Source organism: Vicugna pacos, chromosome 19 (genome assembly GCF_048564905.1).
Source record: "Vicugna pacos chromosome 19, VicPac4, whole genome shotgun sequence".
Lineage (NCBI taxonomy): Eukaryota > Metazoa > Chordata > Mammalia > Artiodactyla > Camelidae > Vicugna > Vicugna pacos.
The window spans coordinates 4,248,256-4,263,216 of NC_133005.1; the positions used below are offsets into that span (position 1 = coordinate 4,248,256).

General features: G+C 45.4%; 1 protein-coding gene, 1 long non-coding RNA gene and 1 pseudogene across 6 annotated transcripts in view; 1 reads left to right on the forward strand and 2 right to left on the reverse strand.

Moving 5' to 3' along the window:
- Nucleotides 1-2,330: 2,330 nt before the first annotated feature.
- Nucleotides 2,331-5,364, forward strand: LOC140687357 (uncharacterized). Its single transcript, XR_012061596.1, has 2 exons — nucleotides 2,331-2,728; nucleotides 4,971-5,364. It is a non-coding gene; the product is annotated as an uncharacterized lncRNA (long non-coding RNA).
- On the reverse strand, nucleotides 2,943-4,400 carry LOC102525039 (autophagy-related protein 13-like; annotated as a pseudogene).
- Nucleotides 5,365-6,118: 754 nt separating the features above from the next.
- SEC23B (SEC23 homolog B, COPII coat complex component) overlaps nucleotides 6,119-14,961 on the reverse strand; it is a 35,203-nt gene continuing 26,360 nt past the window's right edge. For all 5 annotated transcript variants that reach the window (XM_072943746.1, XM_072943747.1, XM_072943745.1 and 2 more), the window contains exons 18-20: nucleotides 13,073-13,228; nucleotides 12,642-12,707; nucleotides 6,119-6,350 (exon numbers count right to left, since the gene is read on the reverse strand). In XM_072943746.1, the coding sequence (XP_072799847.1) occupies nucleotides 6,261-6,350; nucleotides 12,642-12,707; nucleotides 13,073-13,228 (312 nt within the window). In that variant the 3' untranslated portion in view covers nucleotides 6,119-6,260. The remainder of the gene's footprint in view (nucleotides 6,351-12,641; nucleotides 12,708-13,072; nucleotides 13,229-14,961) is intronic.

The window sequence follows — 14,961 nt, forward strand, 5'->3', positions numbered from 1 at the left end:
TCATATGGTTTTTATTCTTTATTTTGTTAATGTGGTGTAACGTGCTGATTGATCTCTGGATGTCAAACCATCCTTGCAGTCCTGGGATAAACCCCACTTGATCATGGTATATGATTTAAAAAACAAAACAAAACATTGTAGTATTTAGTTCGCTAATATTTCATTGAGGATTGTTGTATCATCAGAGAGGCTGGTCTATGTTCTATATTTTTCTTTTTGTGTGTTGTCCTTGTCTGGTTTTGGTACAGGGTAAGCTAGCCTCATGGAATCAGTTAGGAAGTGTTCACTCCTGTTCGATATTTTTAAAGAGTTTGGGAAAGACTGGTTTTAATTCTTCTTTAAATGTTTTCTATAATTCAGCAGTGAAGCCGTCTGGTTCTGTTTCTTGGGAGCTTTTTGATTGCCGCTTTGTTTTAATCTCCTTACTAGTCATTGGTCTATTCACATTTTCAATTTCTTCATGATTCTTATTTGGAAGACATATCAAGCTAGCTATTTACCCAGTTCTCCTAGGTTGTCCAATTTGTTGTCATATAGCCAGTCCTGGTAGTCTCTTTTAATCCTTTGTATTTCTGTGGTAGTCACTGTAAATTTCTTCCCTTTTTTGTTCTGATTTTATTTGAGCCTTTTTTCTGAGTGAGTCTAGCTAAAGGTTTGTCAGTTTTGCTTATCTTCTCAAAGAATCAGTTCTTAGTTTCCTTGATCTTTTCTATTGTCTTTTCAGTCTCTATTTCCATTGATTTTTTTCTTACAGAAAAAAATTTATTGGAAATCTCTTGAATACATTGTAAAGTATAGCTCCATATTTCCAAATAAAGTAGGCTGGAGGAGGGGGAGGGGCTCCCCACCTGGACACAGATGGTGGTCCCAGCCCTGTTCTGGGGGCGCTGCGGGAGTCAGTCTAGGGCTCATATCTTTCATTGTACAGGGCTGAGGGGCAAGGGCCGGCCTTGACAGTTGCTCTGCTCCTCCCAGGCTCAGCACAGAAGTCAGGGCTCAGCCTCCCTGGCCTCTCACTGATGGGGTCCTGAAGAAAGGCTGCTGCCTGCAGAGGCCAACAAGTAGGAGTCAAAGAGGAAAAGGGCTAACAGGCCTTTTCACACTTGGCCTTGGAAGGAGGGCAGTGGCTGAGATATTGGGGTGAGATAGGGGTGGGGGGTAATCAGTAACTTACCAGGACCTTCACCCTTCTAGTGCTGAGGCCTTGAGTGTAAACCTGGATTGGATTAGCAGGCCATGGTGTGCTGTGGCCCAAAGACAGGAGGGTCAGTTGGACACCACTCCTGGGAACACTTCTTCGCGGCAGCAAAATGTGCAGAGGTAGGGCTCAGCCCAACCGAGACAGCATCAGAGCGGACCCCCGCCCGCAGAGATCAGCCTCGTAGGTGGGAACAACGTCACAAGCATTTCCTAACAAGCAGCTGGGGGCCACCTGCTGTGCTGCAGAGCAGCTGCTGCCGGTGAAGACCCCAGGTGGGCTGGGAGGAGGTGGGGGGCCTGGTTTTCCTTGGCTGCGACCACCACTTAGGCTGCGAGGAGCAGATGGTCAGTGCGTGAGGCTAGGCCCTTGACTTGCAAGTAACAATACCTGATGGGTTAAATCAAATGTACGCCCAGCTCTGGTTTCTCAACAAGAAACCAACCCAACCACTAAACCTCAGGGCAGCGTACAGACCCTGGGGTTAAAGGTGGTGGCCAGGCCCAGGCGGGGGGGAGGAAAAGGCCCGTAACCCGAGAAACAGGAACAAGTGGCCCAAGAGGAGGGGCCTGTCTGGCCTTCCCCGGGGCCACAGCGGGACACACGCAATGCCCCTTTAGCACTACACGTGGCACACCTCTGAGGGGCCATCACATGTCACACCCAAGGCTTCCTGGGCGGCCAGAGAGGCGTCAGTCACACGGCGAAGCTGGGAGGGATTCCAGGCTCTCACCGGGAACACGGACGCGTCCAGGGCAGAGCCCGCTGTCAGCTCAGGTGCAGCGATTCTGGGAGGTTCTGCTCCCTGAGCCAGCCCCGTTCTTGGATCCCACCTTATGTATATATATATATGGGAAGCAAGGTCCCCGAATCTGAGGAACCTCCACGGGAGGAGGGGCTGCCCCAGGAAGAGGCCCCCCACTTTCCCCAGGTGAAAGCATCTAACCTCAAACCTATTTTCTCTGTAAAATATCTGATTTCTCTGAAAGTAATAAATATTTACCATGTTCTGTAACCAAGGAGCAGCATCAGGGGGAGGGAGAAGAGAGAGAACCTTGCTGAGCCTCCAGTAACAGAATCCTAGAGACTCAGGATTCTGTTTCTATGTAGCCAAGCACAGGCAGCCGCCAGGGCTGCTCGGGACGGGCTGGCACAGCCTTCAGGGTGGGAGTGGCTGGCTTTAGAGTTCCCATCACCTTGGGCAGGAGGCCTGCCATATTGCCAAAACACAGGCACGGGGCAGAGGGAGAAAGAGAGAGAGGGGAAGAAGATACCAGAACCAAAGGAGAAAAGAAAGACCTAAAGGGGCCCTTCCTCCCTCCCTCCCCCCAGCACTGTCTCCTTCCTCTTCTGCGTACACACGAGCCCCTGGGCCACCAGCTGGAATGTCAGATGGCCGATGGCGAGGGGCCGGCTGCAGGGCAAACCCAGGGCAGGGGGCCAGCAGGAGGAGCAGATTGACAGCCTTTGTGAAGCAGTTGCCCAGGGCGGTGTAAGCAGAGGGCCCACCCTGTTGAAGGAGGCCAAAGGGTGAGTCCTCTTAAATAGTATCACTGGCCTTCACTGCTGCTATGAGTCTCCAGGAGGTGCACGAGCAAGGACTTCGGGGTCACTGTGGGGGAAACCAGCCTCCTTTCCATCTGGCTTGGAGCAGGAGGAGGGATGGGAGCAGCTGATGAGTGGGAGGCTCTGTCTCCTGGGACCACAAAAAGGGGATGCTGCTGGTACCTGAGGACACCAACTTTTACTGCAGGGTTTCTACAAAGGCACCAAATTCCCGGACCTTCTTCTCGTGCATAGCCAGCTTCTCTGGGAGTGAGTCCAAGCCCTTAGCCATGGACTGTGTCCCGATATCTACGGAGAGGCTGCTCAGCTGAGAGGGGTCCTGAAATTCATTATAGAAGATCCCCAAGTCCATTGGAAGAATGTCGTCTTTAGAAGAACCCGGTTTGAAGTCGATCGTAATAAAGTCGTCCTGGTGTTGCCACTGCTGCCCCGCCCAGAGCCATCAGAGTAGGCTGCCCTGGAGAGGAGATGCAGTCCCTGGGGAGTCTGGAGGATTCACCATGCAATCGGCATCCTCCAGCTCCAAATTCTTAGGAGCAAACATGGCAAAGGGTATGTCCAAACTGGTCAAGGTCACCTGGTTGATGGGTTTGTTGACAAAAGCCCCCACTTTCTGGACTAAGATTGTTTCCAAGATGTCGTCGGGGGGAGGCCCATCCCTCACTGCTGTTTGATAGTTTCAGTATCCTTGCCGCTGGAAGGCGTGGCAGCACAGTGGGCCCCATCTAAAGGAGTGCAGGTTGCCAACTTCTCCTGGTCAGCTTGGGTACCATGGGCAGGCTGGTTGGGAGCAAGGGATACTTCATCTTCCTTCCTGGGAACCATTAGCTGGGATGGAGGGGAGGTGGAAAAAGAGGTGGTACACACTTCTTGAGAACCTTCCGCAGAAGGATGTGTTACTGCAGGGTCCTCACTGGTGGCTCTGTAACTGCAGGAGTGCGTGGGCGAGGGGCCGGGATAGGGACGGCCACAGAGTGACCAGTGATAGTCCCCATGATGGGTGGGGGCCTCTCAAAGTGCCTGGTGGACTTGAATGCCAAGTTAATTCTGTAAGCACAAGAAAGAGTTATGGTGCCCACAGTCCCAACACGAACAGTCTGGAAACATTCTCCTAAGCCATTCAGCTGAACTTCCCCAGAATATATCCTGCACAGCATGACACATTCGTGCCCTTGCTTTCTGGAGAGTCTGTAAGCTGATGCCACCCTGGTTACAGCAAGGAGACACTTCAGCAGCAATGACAGTCTGCTGGACACTGCATGGGAACCTCTGATTTCTTTATCACACTTTTCATTCATTTCCAGACACCAAATTTCTAGCTCCACAGAATCTCCCTCGGAAGTCTTGAGCGAGATCTCCACACACACAGATCTCCCGGTGGCAGTAGCTGCCCTGCCAGCGCCTTCTTTGCTTCATGTGTAACCTCTGGGATTTCTCTGATTGCTAGAATGAACCAATCTGAGCCCGCTGGTGATGAAGATGAATGAGTACAAATCTTGCCCACTCGAGCCTGGACAACCACTTGGACAGTCTCAAGGGCAATAAACTTAATGAATTTGTCCAGGTCCTTTCTGTCTTGGGAATTGCCTCTAGAAGTCTGTGAAGTTGTGACAAGAGAGTGGCTCGTGGCTGTCATTACAGAGGCCGGGGCCTGGGGCCGGCCAGCTGCGCCTCCGGGCGGAGGGCTCGGCGCTCCGGGGCCGCGGGGCCAGCACAGGTCGCAGATAACACCGTACACCTCAGGAGCCTCGTGGCTCGCAGGCCCCGAGCGGTTCGCTCCCAAGACCGCGTGAGCTGTCGCACTCACGTCTACAGGCGCTGGTCAAGGCTTCCCCACCACTCAGGCCATCACTCCTGCTTTAAGCCCAGCGGCCGGTCGTTTCCCGGTGCCACCATCGTGAGCGTTTGTTTTCCTACTTCCATTGATTTTTATTATTTCCTTCCTTCTACTGATTTTGAGCTTCACTTGTTTTTCTTCTAGTTCCCTCAGGTGTCAGGCTAGGTAAGAGATCTTTCCTCTTCCTTGAGGTAGGCCTGTTTGCTATAACCGTCCCGTAGCTGAGCTTTTGCTGCGCCCACAGGTTTTGTCACGTCGTGCTTTCATGTTCATTTGTCTTCAGGTATTTTATTTCTCCTTTGATTTCTTCATTCACTCAACAGTTTAGTAGCATGTTGTTTAGTTTTCACATATTTGTGATTTTTCCAGAAGGCTGGAATTTCTTAATAGAGAACAGAAATCTTCTCTCAACAAAAAAATTAGACACGATCAGGAAAACAACAGCAAATTTAAGAGGCCAGAATCCGAAACAGAATCAAACTTACCTGCGGGAAGCCGGAATGTAAGAAAAGCGACTGATCTTGTCATTTGCAATGTTTTCCTTCAAATGATGGGCCTGGGACAGGAAACCCTGGAGGAAGATCAGCCACTCCCTGACTCATATAAACAGTATTTACATTATCACGACTGTGTAAATGCTCTGTCAGCCTCCAACTTTCAGAATCAATTTGGAGATGAAAGACGTTAACTATGGTTATAGGTCAGAATGTAAATTTAACCAACCTTGAAAATATAAAAATAAAGATATATTTGCAAAACTGGATGGTAGAGAGAAAGCTCTTAGTATCTTCATTTTTTAAAGCAGGAACTGAGCAATACTGGCTAAAACTGACACAGCAACAAAAAGCTAATAAGGAGGCTGAAAGCAGTTCCCGGGGACAAGCAGGTCTACACTTGGGGGGTGCAGGGAACTGTCATTGTTTCTTATGAGATCTTTAGGATAACTTTTTAAAAACTACTGTACATATATTACTTTCATAAAAAAATACTCAAAGTTATTTTAATTGATGCACAAGATAAATGTGTTGTCAAAAAAAGAGTTGTCACTGTTAGAGCCACTTATATGCCCATCAACCATTCTCTACATCTACTGGGGTCGGACTGTTTACGTGGAATATCACACGTGAGTTGGGGATGGTGCCACCCCAGACCACTCTGCCTCAATAAAGTTTCACGTATTTCTTACTTTTCCTTGTCTGTTAATATCTAGACAGTAAATGAGGATTAAGTTCAGGAATTACCTCTTGGAGAATTTACTCAGAACACACACAGACTTAGAGGCCTCAGAGATCAAATCTGTATTAATGTTAATTTAAACAGTGCTTTCTTCATCCAGATTTATTTTCTTTCTGATCATTACGATTTTCATGTAAGCAAGCTGCCAAAATACATTAGCTCTGATTTTATATAGACTCTGAAAGTTAGGGTACAAAAAGATACAAACATCTACAAGCACCAAAAGGTTTGTGACCTTATACGGATTTTATGGTGTAAAGGACACAAGGAAAACAAATAAATTATAATCTGAAGAGTTACACAACACTTCCTTTGATTATTTATTAAAATCCATGAGAAGATTAAAAGGAATGCTAAGCCTGTAGAGACCACCGCGAACACAAGACGACAGGGCTTTCTTCCGCCTGCTGCTCACATCCGCCCTCAGCAGGCGCTGGAGACAGCCAGTTTCTTCAAATGATCCATGAACACCTGCAGACTGACGTCATCAGTTAGGATGGGTGCTCCCGTCTCCTGAAATTTAATGAAAAAGGTGTCCTGGCAGGTACCTGGTTTAAAATGCTGGTTAGAATCCATGAATTACTGAAGACTGTTGCCCCTTAGAAAATTAGCAAGTGCCGTCCCCTCCGTCAGGAATACTCCTGCCACCCCCACCCTCTGGCTAGCTAATCCTTTCAAATCAAGCAGTTTCCTCACAAAACCCTCCCTGATCGGCTCAGAGCAGCCCATCCCTGCCACTGCAGATGGCTTTGAGCATCCGCCTGCCTGCTTTACCCGCTGTGCAGTTCTCATGGCTCACCGAGTCTGGCTCCCCACCAGGCACAAGCTGCTGGAGGCCCACACGTGTCTCTCGTGTTCCCCACAGCTCTGCCGGCACCTAGCCTGATGCTCTTAAACGTTCTGCTTGCAAGAGACGTTTGATAACAGTGTATTCCCAGTGAGTGAATCAGCATCTCCACTAAGCAGGTGGATATCTGCACTATCAGGAAATGCTTATGTTTTAAATTAATGCCAAAGGAAAAAATTTTTAATAGAAACCTCGATTTCTAGTAAGATTCCAATTTGTTAAAAAAAAATACACACACAGATATTCATGATGTATACCTTTTATATTAATTAGAAAGAAGCCAGAAGTACTTAACTCTAAATAGTGGCATTCTAGGTGATTTAAATTTTCTTGGTATTTTTTTACATACACAACTCTTCTAAAAAAGAAACTGTACTACTGTTATAATTAGACAAATATAAGCTTGATTAAAATTTTATAAGAGGACTTCTCTGGGAAGAAGGAGTAAGTGTATTTTTCCTTTTTCCTTCAACTAATTACAACTAAAAACCCAATTTATATAAAAAACGTAAAGAGACTTTTTTTTCTTTTTAGAGGGGTTAACTTTTTCTTTTTTTTTTTTTTAATTGAAGTACAGTCAGTTTATAATACTGTGTCAATTCCTGGTGTACAGCATCATGTTTCAGCCATACATGAACATACATATATTCTTTTTCATGATAGGTTACTACAAGACCTTGAATATAGTTCCCTGTGCTCTACAGTAGGACTTTGTTGTTTATCTGTCATAAGGAAACTCTGTAAGGTGGAGAAAAGAGAACAGACTAACTAGGGACCCTGGGATGAAAGAAACAACACAATGGTGGGTTCCTTGGGGTTCCTTTTTGCCTCATGCTTGCCAGACCTGGAGCTGAAAAAGCTGACAACAGTCATTGAGCAAAGACAAAAACTACAACAAAAAGAGCCTAGTCTCTCTAGCCAAAAGACCAGGGCAGCCTAGCGAGACAGAAAAATATTAGATAATAACCATGCACTACAGTCAAAGACGACGGGAAAAACTGTGGTCCCAAACAACGCCGGCAAAGGCTGAGTGGGCAGCTTAGACTTACACTCTCACACGGCAGTACTGAGGGACCCGGCAATCCCAGCAGGGTGGTGCTGGAAAAGGCCAGTATGGAACCAGGAGTTTCATCCCCAGTGGCCAGTGCGAAGTCTCCCTACCCCCATGTGGTCAGTAGAGACCAGAGCCTGGACTTCCACCCCGACCTGGCAGTAATAAGATGTCCCTCGCCAGCCCACTGGGGCGGTGTCAGAGGAGGCCCAGCGGGGAGAGCGCACTTTCACCATCACCCAGCCGCCGTCTCCACCGCAGTCAGAGACCCTGTGGGGGGGCTGGGACTCCCACCCCTACCCAGAGGTAACAAGAAACTGCCCTCCACATCAGGTGTCAGTGGAGGCTAGTGGACAACCTGAACCCCTGCCTTCGCTTGGCAGTAATGAAACAATGTAACTTCCCTGCCAGAGCAGCGTGACAAAAGCCAGCTACAACAGCAGGTTTAAATGGACCCAGGGTCTCATAATAAATAGGAAAATGTCCATGTTTCAATTTAAAAAAATCACTTGTTGTATCAAGAGCCAAAATCTCAACATGAATGAAAAAAAAAAAAGGACAGTCAACAGGTGCTAACATCAAGTTGACAACTGTCAGATTATCTGACAAGGACTTTAAGCAGCCATGCTTCAGTGAGCTATTAGGGACAGACATGAAACAAACGAAAATACAAAGCCATAGCAAAGACATGAAAGACATAAAACCAAATGAACATTTTATACCTAAAAAACACAGTAACATACAGAAAGCTCAGTGTATGAACTCAACAGCAGAAGGGGAACAGAGAAAAGAATCAGGGAACTGGAAGATAAAATAACAGAAATTATCCAACTGAGGAACAGAAAGAAAATCGATGGCAAACAATGTTAGGGCCACAGGGTGTGGAACCATAAAGGACCTAACATCTGCGTCACTGGCGTCCCAAAAAGAAAGAAAAATCCAGGCAGGCTGAAAATATATTCTAGGAAATAATGACAGAAGACCATCCACCTTTGGCAAGAGACATACATACATATATAGAATCAGTAAGCTGGACAAGTTCTAAAGAGGAAAAATCCAGAGAGATACACACAGAAATGCATGGCATTTAAACTACTGAAAACTAACAACAAAGAAAAGGATCTTGAAAGCAGCCAGAGGAAACTTACATCGTTATTTTTCAGCTACCTGAGAGAAAGGACCGTCACCAGAGTCTATCACCAGCAGACCTACCCCTAAAAGAATCGCTAAAGAACAATCTCTAAACAGACAGGCAATGATAAAAGAAGGAATCTTGGAATATTGAGGAATAAAGAACATAGTAAGCAAAACTATGGACAAATATAATAGGTTTCCCAGCTCCTCTTAGATTTATAAATCATGCTTGGTGGTTGAAGAAAAACTAACAATGTCTGATGCAGGTACAGGAAATATTTTATTACATTATAAATGGGAGAGAGTAAGGGACATAAGGCTGGGGTAAGTTTGATAAGCTATGCACACATAATGGAATGTAATGCTCTAGCATCCAGAGCAACCACGAGTAACTGACAAAAAATGCTACCCAAAGAGATCTACTCAAACAACACTATGAATAAGCTACAGCGGAACTGTAAGAAATGTTCAAGTAAGCCACAGGAAGGAAAGGAAAAGGAAAGAAAGAACTGAAAAGCAGAGAAAACGAAAAAGAAAATAGTAGACTTAAGCCCCGACATATCAATAATTACATCAAATGCAAATGGTCCAAACACACAAATTTATCATGAGTTTAGCAGAGCAGGTTAAGAACTGTGACCGCAAACATAAAGACAGAGCAGGCTGAAAGTTAAAGGATGGAAGATATATCACCCAAACATTAATGTTTTTGCTAATAAGTAAGAAGAATAAAGGGAAGTGTGGGCTTTATAAATACCAGATAAAGTAGATACGAGTGCAATCAAAATTACCAGAGACATCAGTTCAAAGATGGAAAAATCAAAAGTCTAAATGCACTCAGGATGCCTGTGGAAGAACACGACGGCACTGGGAACTAAATCCAGGATTTCCTAGCTTACTACCCTGTCTACTAAGACACTAGTGCCATCTTTTGTGAGACTCTTTCCAAGAAGCCTTTAGCACATAAGAGAGAAGAAAGAGGATCACCTCTCACGGACACAACTTTTGTAATCCTGGGTCCTTTTATTGACCTCTAGCATTTGATAGGAATAGTAGCCACATTCTTCACTGGCTTGCTTCAAGTATCTTTCATTTCTGCAAGAATTGACTGTAGCTCAACACTGCCTCCTTGAGGGCATCTTTTGCTGCTCTCTCCCAACACCAGAAAACCAAAGGATGCAAGTAACTAACCTCTTGCTGCACTATGATACATGTAAATCTCTGCCCACTGTCTGGCCGCATCTGGCCAACCACACAACTAAACGATACTGACTTAAAAGGCAGGGGAGACATGTCTCTTTCTAAGCCCTCACTGCCCACTCCACTTTTAATCCCTCTCTGCATGAGAACTAGTCAATCCTACTTGTTTATTCACTGGTTCCATTTCTTTTCTGTTCACTCGTGCCCCAGTTACAGCTGCAGTTTTTCACGTCTGCCTGTCTCTTTTCCCATACCCGGATAAGTAATGTTTTCCATTCTTTTATTCCCCGTTCCGTTCGGTCTCCCCCACTTCCCTCCCCCACCGTTCACTGCCCAAACACGTAAGCCTACCGGCTAAGCATTCCTGGCCCTGCCTAGTGGAGCCCACCACATCTGCAGACTTGGTCCCTCATCCCAGGCTGCTGCATGCCACCTCACTGGTGAGCTGGCCATCAAGAAGGGCCATTAACAGATGTAAATAGCAGCATCCCTGGAAAGCACATGCATCACCCAGACTCAATCGGGCTAGTGTTCACAAGCTCTGAGTGCACATTCCTCAATCTAATTGCACATCCACTGTAATCAGGCTGGTGAAGCTTTCCACACAGGTATTTGTGATTCTCAGCATTAAGAAATATACATATGAAACACCCACAGATAAATATAAGCTATTTAATATTTTTTAAAAATTACCAGAGACAGAAGGAGACATTATATAATGATAAAAGAGTCAGTTTACCAAGAAGACACAGCAATCTTAAGTGTGTGTGCAACAAACAACAGAGCTGAAAAATATGTGAACAAAAAGTGATAGAACTCAAAAGAGAAACTTACCATCAAGAGGCAGAAACCTCAAGATCCTCTCTCAAAAACTGACAGAAGGACACAGATAATCAGCAGGGATGTGTAAGAACTCAACATTATCATCAACTGACAGACCCTTACCGACACGTGTACAACACTCTATCCAGAAACGGCAGAACACCCATTAAGTAACCATGGAACACATGCCAAGACAGAACTTACCCTGGGCCACAAAACAAACTTCAACAAATTTTTAAAAATTGAAATCACACAGGTGTATTCTCCAACCTCAATGGACTCAAAATAGAAATCATTAAGCAAGAAAATCTCCAGATACTAAGTGACACTCTGAACAATCCAAGAGTCAAAGAACAACTCTCACGGGGACTTTATACGGGCAAGGGTGCAGAGAGACTGGATGGATCACACTGCTAGTGGAGATACAAAAGGGTACAGTCACTCTGGAAACCAGTGTAGCAGTTTCTTAAAAACTAACTACGCAACTATCACACAACGGAACAAATGAATTCCCAGGCATTTATCTCAGAGAAATGAAGACTTATGGCCACAGGAAACCTGTACAAGAATGTTTACAGCAGCATTATTCCTAATGGCCAGAAACTGTTGACAATCCAAATGTTCTCTGACGGGTGAATGATTAAATAAACAGCAGTCCAGCGATAACATGGAATACTACTCGGCAAACAAAAAGGAACTAATCACTTACACATCCAACACCCTGGCTGAATCTCTAGGTAAGTATGCTGAGGGAAAGAGCCAATCCCAACAGGTTACGCACCATGTGCTTTCATGTATGTAACCTTTTAAATGACGAAACTATGGAAGACAGGAGAGGAGTTGCCAGGTGTTAAGGAAGGGGTGGAGGCGGGAGGGAAGAGAGTGTGACTATAAAAGGGCAACATGAGAGATCCCTGTGGTGATGGAAATTCCTGTCTCGACCTTATCAACACCAGCATCCTGGTTATGATCATGTGTTACCATCACAGTTCTACAAGATGTTACCACTGGGGGAAACTGGGTAAAGGGTATAGGGGACTCTCTCTGTATTACTTCTAACAACTGCATATCAATGTACAGTTACCTCCAAAAAATGTTACAAGAAAAGATGAAAGAAAAGACCCATCAGAGGGAGACACAGATGCTGGGGATAATTAGGTAAGGAAGGAAGCAGGAGCAGAAGGGCGAAGAGGAGGCAGAGCCAGTGGAGAGCAGGGGTAGGCATCTGAGCCTGGATCCTGGGAGAGAGAAAGCAGGAGGGGACTTGAGGTGATGCTGCTGTCCACGAGGAGAGCCAAACAGTGTGCTGTCCCCTGGCCTGAACCTGTCATGTGATGCTATGTCATGGAAGGGAACCCAGGCAGAGCATGCAGCCTATGCAGTAATCCCCCCTTATCCACAGGGGACAGGCGCTAAGACCCCAGGGGATGCCTGAAACCATGGATGGTGCAGACCCCGATGTACACTATGGTTCTCCAATACAGGTACTAACGGGCAGGTAGCATTTTCAGTACGGATGCACTAAAACAAGTGATAATTTAGGATGGAGCAGGAAGGTGTGATATTTCAACATGCTGCTCAGAATGGCGCTCAATTCAAAACTTATGAATTACTTATTTCTGGAATTTTCTGACCACAGCTGACCTCGGATAACTGAAACCTTATAAAGTGAAAATGTGGGTAAGGGGGGGATTATTCAGTTTTTTAAAAAAATATAGCCTGGCCTCCTCCCCAAACACCAATTACTTACCTGTCCCCAAGCATACAGGTTATTGTGTGTCTGAGATGGGTTCACTTTGGACAGAAGGAATCGAGCCTTTAAAAAAAAAAAGGGCAGAGATTAAAAGTGGTGTTAATATTAGTGTTATAGAAAAATATTTTCCACTTCTTTTGTTAAATTAGGAATTTTTTACACGTAGAAAGCCATTTCTTTAGTCTAACCCCAACGATTCTCCATTTATTAGGTTCCCAGAATGTAACATGTATTTTATCTTGGCAATCCTCTTCTTTTACACCAACATATTTTGACCAGTCATTTAAAAAGAAGTCATTATTTGGAAGTCTACTTGCATGTCAATTTACATTACCACATTAAACATTAACCACGCTGTTGGGATTCAGAGCCGTAAAAATGCAGCACAAAACCAACAGAGCATCAGAGCTGGTGGTGGACTGGCTCACCTGACTGCCTCCGTGCTCCGTGTTGATGTAACGTGGCATTGGGAAGCGCGCCTGCAGAATTTCTTGAGCATCATCCAGTGGCGCCTGCAGAAGGTGCTTGAAGTTTTCGTACTCAGGCATGTCCTGGTACCCAGCTTTCTGCCACTGGGCTATGGTCTGCACCAAAACAGACGAACCACAACTTCCGTGGAATCACTGTGATGAAGGTCTCCTTCGACGCTGACGTTCTAACACTACCACCCCGCCCCCACGACTTGTTTCCAGCTACGAAGTCTTGTGTCAGAAAGACAAGTTTCAGAAGGGAGCAGAGCAGAGCTGACTAGTCAGCAAAGAGGGGCACCCAGGACACCGCCACCCACTCGGTTCTCCCAGAAATGTTTCAGTCACATCTCCCCTCTCCCTCCTAACTGTAACTGAAAAAGAAAACAATGCAGAGAGAAAATGCAGTAAGAAGGTGTAACGAGAGACTGATGGGTCTTACAAACAGAACCGTTATTACGACCCCAGGAAGAGGCGTCCCTCTGCAGCCTGCTCTCCGCCTTCCCACGTTTTGCTGTCCAGCTCTTGATTTCTGACTGACTGCGGCTTGGAGGAAACGCCCATAAACTCACTTGGGTCCAAGAGCCCACAGGAATGCCTACAACGCGCAGGCTTAGGACTTCTGCTGTTGTTGTTGTTAATTTTTCTTATTGACGTATTATCAGCTACAGTGTGTCAGTTTCTGGAGTGCAGCATATGTCCCAGTCATGCATATGCATACATGTGATTTTCATTCAGGTTATTACAAGACATTGAATATAGCTCCTTACGCTATACAGAAGAAATTTGTTTTTTTACCTATTTTTACATATAGTGGTTAACATTTGCAAATCTCAAACCCCCAAATTTATCCCTTTCCAGCCCCTACACATAGGACTTCTGAAGGGCAAGAGTGACATCATTGGTCTTTGTCTTTACGACCTGTAACTTGCACACAGAAGGTGCTCAATAAATGTGTGAGTGAGCAGGATGGGGGCTGTGGTCAGGGACGTCTACACGGGATGAGCTGAAGGCAAAGGAAGCCCCTAAAGGAGCCTGAAGCCTCGGGAGCAGCAGGTGCCCTGGCGTCGCCGGCAAGCGGTTGGCAGGGTGGATGTTAATACGCTGAAAAAATTGTGTTTAAAGTTGTAAAATGCCTGTTAGTATAAGAAAATCATTTCATCCGAAGGTATTAAGGAAAGTCTGAAACAGAATTCCTAGCTTTTCAGGACATGTGAAATCACTTCTAAGTTACAGACACTCAGAAGTCAAGTCAATTGCCAAAACAATGAAAAAAACACACTAATCAGAAAAGATACGTGTACCCCAATGTTCACAGCAGCATTATTTATAACAGCCAAGACATGGAAGCAACCCTAGTGTCCATCCACAGATGAACAGATAAAGAAGATGCGGTGTATGTATACAATGGAATACTACTCAGATATTAAAAAACAAACAAAACAAAAACACAAAAAAACTCCGAAATTCTGCCTGTTGCAGCAAGATGGATGGACTTGGAGGGCATTATGCAAAGTGAACTAAGTCAGAGAAAGACAAGTGCCAAATACTTCATGTTATCACTTGTATGTCCATTCATGTTGCTGCAAATGGCATTGTTTCATTCTTTTTTATGGTTGACCCATATTCTGTTGTGTGTATATACCACATTTTCTTCATCCTTTCTTTTTTGATGGACACTTTTTTGATGGACTCCACGTCTTGGCTATTGTAAACAGCGCTGCTGTGAACACTAGAGTGCGTGTATCTTTTATAATTAAGAGTTTTCTCCAGATATACGCCCCAGAGTGGGATTGCTGGGTCACAGGGTAAGCCTATTCTATTTTAAGGAACTTCCATGCTGTTCTCCA